The following is a 6,188-nucleotide window of genomic DNA, read 5'->3' as shown; positions in this document are numbered from 1 at the left end:
AATAATATTAATATGAATAAGATCTCCAAATTGATTTGTAAGAGGAGATTGACATAGTTTTGGTATTGGTGTACATTTGATATTTGCTTTTATACATTCAATACATTCTTTTTCTTTGTAGTTTGTTATTTTAGTTGATAGTACACTTGGTTGTGTCTTTAATAATCGTTTAATATAATTGTAACTTATGTGTCCAAGGCATTTATGTATATCATAAATAGATAGTTTGTTCATTGTTTTTAATAAATGATTATTGTACAAAATATACAAGTTATTTCTCAATCATATATGTCTGATGTATTCATTACATGGTGATGTTATAGTACAATTATTGTTTGTAAACATAAAAGAATAACCTTCCCTACATAGTAGTACTTGACTTATGAGGGAAAAGGTCATTTGTAGATAGTAATAGATGTTTTGTAATGTTATGACACTTTTTTCTTGTATATTCTTCAGGATTTCGATACACATAGATCCAGCTCAATTAAGAGTCATTGTTGACCTATTTGCAATAGTTACAATTGTAGGAGTTATGTTGTGTACATCCATTAATCGAAATAAATAAGGAGTAGCATGTATTGATACACTAGAATCGAGTAAATCCATCGTTTGTGTATAGGATTTCTTGTTAGCTATGATTGTATTTGTAAATACATTGGTACATACCCAGGAAACGTATTGTTCGAATTGTTTGTCCTGGTTGCTTGGAATAAGAGTGTAGGCATTATTGTTCATTTCAACATTGCCTTCCTTTAATTCAACATTGTTTTTGTTTGGGTTTTCAATAATAAATGTGTTTGTCATGTTTTCTACAGTTTGATTCGTTTTATACACAATGTTAGCCTGATGTTTGGTGCATGCAAGCTTTGTAGCTTCAGTAGGAGGTTTGCAGCATTTCTTAGAGAAATGTTCTGTTTTTCCACAATTGAAACATTTTGCTTTTGTCAGATTGAACAGATTTGGTAGATTGAATTTCCTCTGCTTATTGGCTTTATACATTGTATTAATGTGTACATTATTCTTTGTCTGATCATTGGAATCTTGTACTTGTTTAGTACAGTAATCATTGTAGGCATTCTGTAATGTAAGGATTAGTTGCTTCAGTTTGACTTTCTTATGTTCATTGACTGGTTTGCCTTTGTTTTGGGCATCAGTAGATTGTATTATTGTATTTACTATGTGTGTATATTGCTCAGGAGTGGCAAGCAATATTGCTGCTTTGTATGTAGAGTCACATGGTGGATCACTGTTAGCAGACAGAGTTGCATATGCTTCCTCAAGTCTGTCTAATGTATGTTCAAAATGTTTTACATAGTCTCTACAAATAAACAGTGCTGATTTGTTGATAGCCTTTTTACATGCTGTCTGAGGGTTAAAGCATTCTTCAAGCACTTTCATTAACTGAGGGATAGATGTATTGAAGTGTATATAGTTTGCCAATATTGTGTTGGCAATGTTATTGACTATACATGTATGAATAGCCTTAGCCATCTCCCTCTTGGCTTTGTTCTGCAGTTCATCCTTTAGTAAGTGTTTGAAGTATGTAGCTGCAACACTAGAAACAATGTGGTAGTGCCACATCTTGTAGTTTGCTTCAGTCTTAAGTATTGTGATGTTTTGACTGAAGTATTTAGGTACATCAGCTGGTTTACAGCACGTATCTGTATGTGGGGGAACCATGATGCAAATGTGTGCAAATGTATACAAGTAAAGAGTTTAAAGTGTACAGTGGATGCATGTATGTAGGGAGCTCAAGACTCATAACCTGTTAAGAGGGAAAACTTAAAGGGGGGCACACATAGACAAGGGGTGAGGTGATGATTGACTACTCAGTGTCTCTCATCCTTATATTGTATGTATTCTAACTGAGACATTATGAAGTCATTGTCTTGTGGTTTGTCTGTTAATAAACTAATCATCTCATAATAAGTGCCCTTATTGTCTTGGTTTTTAGAATCACTACCAGAACCATATTCTTTGGATCCATTACTACTTTGCTTAGAAGTAGAATCAGTAGTAGGACCTCTACTACTTCTCCTACTAGTACTTGAATACCAGTCTGCCATAGTTGTATACAGAGTAGTGTAGGGGGAGGAGAATGAGCCACTTTTACTCACCCTTTTATACCTTATACCTGGTTACAATAGAGCAAAGGGTAGGATATTACTTTGACAATGTGTCAAAGTTATTATATAGCTCAACAAATTAACACCTATACTATATATAATATTAATTGAAATGAGTTCCTCTTACAGTAGTATAAAGGAGGCAAAGCTTCTTAGAAGGACATAGAACAAGCCAAAATCAAGTTAATATTGATGAGATTTATACAAAATAGGAAGATGACTATTTAAGGAGTAAAGCTGTGAAAGTATCAAGCTAACAATATTAAAATAAATTTTTCTAACCCTATTATTCCTAATCTGAGTTGATACCTGTAGAAAATGATCTGAATAGCTACAGTAAGGGTCAGACTTTACAAAGTTCATATTATCCATATGACAGAAACAGTGATTTGGACAGGAACAATATTGTACTAACTTAAACTGATTCAGGTCAGGCATTTAGACTTAAATGTATAAACTTATGTGGAAAATCTAAGGCATTTATATTATAATATAAGTATTATTAAGCTGCATCACACTTTATATTTAAATACTGTCTTGTTCTTGTAAACTAGAATTTGGTTATATAGTTTTAGCTACTACACATTAAATGTATAATAGCTAATGTATAGTACTCCTAATCAACCTTAGCTACCTTGTTTTCCCTTGCCCCTCATACAGTTATCAAAATCTCAGAAGGTGGACATGACTTCTCCAACATTGCCAGAGTTGTCAAGGTTCTCAAACATAAACTTTTGTGCTGCTTAGTAATCACATTTAAATTTTTCTGCCTCACAGTTGTTATTGTCTTGAGATTTATGTGGGCCTGAAGTAACAGTGCCCTTTATAATGAATCATAACAAGCAAAGTAAGATGCAACTCTCTTGAAGCTATCAGATACAATGTACTGTTTGAGGATAGGTATATGTACATGTCCAATATTATTTGACACAACTTCCTTATATAGTAGATAAATAAATATATCTATATAATGCAATTATACTTAGTAGGACTTTCTTTATAAGTACCTTTGCAGGAGCAAAGCTCTTATGTAGGTTCTAGCCACACAGAGTAAAGTGTGAACGAGTCAGCATTGATACAGAGCTAAGTATGTGATGGTATGAGTCTTCATAGTGTAAAGCTGCACTACAATCAAAACACTGTTCAATAATTACATAATGCACAGTTAGTCTATGTCTATGTTTGAGTGCTGATCATCTCCATGGCTCCTTGAAACAACCTACTGTAGCAATAAGCACTCCTATTCTATCCTCAAATCAGCCTTTTTCTTGAAGAAGACATACAATAGAGGAATGTACTGTAGCAGACTGTATGTAGGCAACAGTAATGGGTAACTGTAGACCTGTTGCATTACTTATTTAGTGTAATGTAACAGGTAACAGAGTACTTGTTGCCAGTGCTCAACCTATGTAGCATAGTACAAAAAAAATATGATATTTTTCATTTAAAACAAAAAAAAAATCTAAGTCTAATTGCCTGAGTATGCTGTCTAGCATCTAAATAATAAGAGCTGTCAACAGAATGTTGTTGAGTAAATTGCATAGACAAGCAGAAGGACCAGTTCACAAACCTCTAAGACTGGTTCCAAAGGACACTGTCATTTGAGTAATACCATATATTCTCCTCCAGATTACTTGAGACAAAGCCTGGATGGTCAGGATTGTTGGAATACTCAATAGAATCCATTGTTCCACAGTAGTCATTAATAAACTTGTATTCTTTCCCAACATCAACTCCAACTGTCTCCTTAATGATTGAAGCAAGAGGTACTGCAGTATCATCATCAAATAAATCATCAGTATTGTCTTTGTTACTGTCTTCAGTACCATCAATAATAATCAGAAATTCCTGCCCAGTCCTATTAAAAATCTCGTCTTGTAGAGTTTTGTCCTAAGTAATATAATTGTGCAATGCTGCTCTTGCTTTGAGGTCTGAAAGCATAGAGCCAGATAAGTTCCATTCCTTAACAACACATTTCCTCCAGGCCTGAGTAATATATAAATGAAAGTTAGAAGGCAATATACTGAATGAAATCAAAGATTCTTACCATTCTAATGATTTCATGCCCCTTTAGTGTATTCATGAAGTTCCATACACTCAATACAGCCAATACTGTAGCATTGTGTAGTACTTTGATCTTGTCTAATATTTCTACTTGTTCAAGAGGGATGCCCTTTACTATCTGGCTGTAGTATTGCTGGATCATTCCTTGAAGTGCATGTTGTTTCAATTAGTGTTTGAGGATGTGCTGCAGACCAACGTCTGCTGGTTGGAATACAGGAGTGCCTTCACTATACAGAAGTTCAGCTCTAATGTCATCAAGAAATGTATTCACACACTTACAGTTTGCAGGGACGAATAAAGGGATGACATACAGGTATTCTGATTGTAAGAAATCCAAGAAATCAGCACTCGTATGTACTAGATAGCAGTCCAAGTAAAGGACAGCACACTGGTCCCTTGGCAGGTATGGATTTGCTTCCAAGACTCTCTTATAGTGAGGCTTGTAAATGTTCTTCATGAACTGTAAGAGGTATTTAGTTTAAGAACGAAGATTTACAACACATGTACACACTTCTTTCATTGTTTTCTGAGTGCTGAAGTGACTATCATGCTGGTTTACACTTGCTGCCACTGTAAATTGAATTCCAGCACCAAGAGCCTCTTCCATATTTGTAGAGTTCTTTTCTGGGAGGCTCTGGTCAGTTTTACCACTGTAGACTTGCTAGAATGGCAGTAGTTCGCCATCAGCAGTACTAGATACACAAAGTGTGTATCCTTGCTTCTCATCCTTAGCTATGACATTTACCTGCTTCGAACCTTTCTTTTCGTAGGTGTACTTATAGCCAGGAATATATAGTACCCCTGTTTGATCCATATTAACAATTAACTTGAAAGAAAATGAGTGATATACTTAATAAACCATAGTACTGAAGCACTCACTAATGAGGGGATATCAAACTCTTTTACTACATGAACAAGACGAAAAAAAGCACACTCACACACCTCCTCCCAGTTCTTGGGTAGGTGTGCAGCAGCTCGAGTTGCTTGCCTTACTGTCATATTCAAAACCGATCCTAGGAACGACCTGACGTATTTCTATACAAACATGTACATTAGTTAGCATGACAGAGAGACAATACTCAAGGCACATGTCCACTATTGTGATAGGGACAGACACATAAGATACGTACCTCACTGTATTTGAAGTTCAATGTGAGGATATCTGGATTGTGAGCTTCAATGATGGCAAGCATCATAGAACGGCCAATTACTGCATTCAGTGGGTAACCTTTTGCACGAAAGCCCAGAAAGTTCGTTTTAATCTCCTCAACAAGCTCAGGGTACTTTGTAAGAGCACCAACACGTCCAGAACCCCCTAAGATACGCTTGTTCTGGACATTGCAGATTGTTGTATCAGACCATTTCGTTCTGCACAGTGCAATCCATTTCTGGACTGTACCCTTATTCAATTGATTGTACAGTGCCAGACTCTCTTTCTTCAAGAACTCAACAATTTTTGAGGGACTGAAGTCAACCTTTGGTGCAATGCAATTAATTGCATCCTATAGGAATGGATGGTACCAATTTGTACGCCTAGAAACACCTGGAACACGTCCCTGCCACTTTCCCGTTCGCTGTGTCTTCCACTGTCCTGAAATTTCCTGGGATACCTTAGCAACAGTGTTATTGCATGGAAGAGCAGTTGGACTCTCTTGATGATCACTAGATACCTGTAATATAAGTCAATAAACAACTGTTAATGTACTTTAGTCAACAAAAGATACATACCTGACTACTTTCCTCTGTATCAAGTCTCTGACACTCCTCTCTCTTCCTCTTCCAATACCTAGCAACTCTTGCAGTGCTCAATTCCTTCTCACAAGCTTTCTTTTCAGCTTTGTGTTCCTCATACAACTTGATCTTTCTCTTGCAGCTCTCTCGATCTCGCTCATCCTCCTTTCTCTGTTACTCAGCTGCCTCTTCCTTGGTACAAACTTGGAATTGCAGTTTTGTTTGGTGCAGGTTCTTGCTTTGCACAGCAGGATTAGAATGCTG

The 6,188-nt window shown here is 36.0% G+C and overlaps 2 protein-coding genes across 2 annotated transcripts; both read right to left on the bottom strand.

The window, feature by feature from the left end:
- Positions 1–4,359: 4,359 nt before the first annotated feature.
- On the bottom strand, positions 4,360–4,596 carry FOMMEDRAFT_33011 (uncharacterized protein; the record flags this gene model as incomplete). The annotated part of the gene is made up of 2 exons (XM_007270137.2): positions 4,360–4,420; positions 4,469–4,596. Coding segments are annotated over 2 exons (189 nt in total), but the record flags the coding sequence as incomplete, so codon positions are not given.
- A 554-nt stretch (positions 4,597–5,150) lies between these two features.
- On the bottom strand, positions 5,151–5,638 carry FOMMEDRAFT_40892 (uncharacterized protein; the record flags this gene model as incomplete). Its single annotated transcript, XM_007270144.1, has 2 exons — positions 5,151–5,228; positions 5,324–5,638. Coding segments are annotated over 2 exons (393 nt in total), but the record flags the coding sequence as incomplete, so codon positions are not given.
- Between the last annotated feature and the right edge of the window lie 550 nt (positions 5,639–6,188).

The sequence above is a fragment of the Fomitiporia mediterranea genome (genome assembly GCF_000271605.1).
Source record: "Fomitiporia mediterranea MF3/22 unplaced genomic scaffold FOMMEscaffold_12, whole genome shotgun sequence".
NCBI classification, from domain to species: Eukaryota; Fungi; Basidiomycota; class Agaricomycetes; order Hymenochaetales; family Hymenochaetaceae; genus Fomitiporia; species Fomitiporia mediterranea.
Note: the sequence above shows the minus strand (reverse complement) of the source record. Positions and strands in the feature narration are given on the sequence as shown.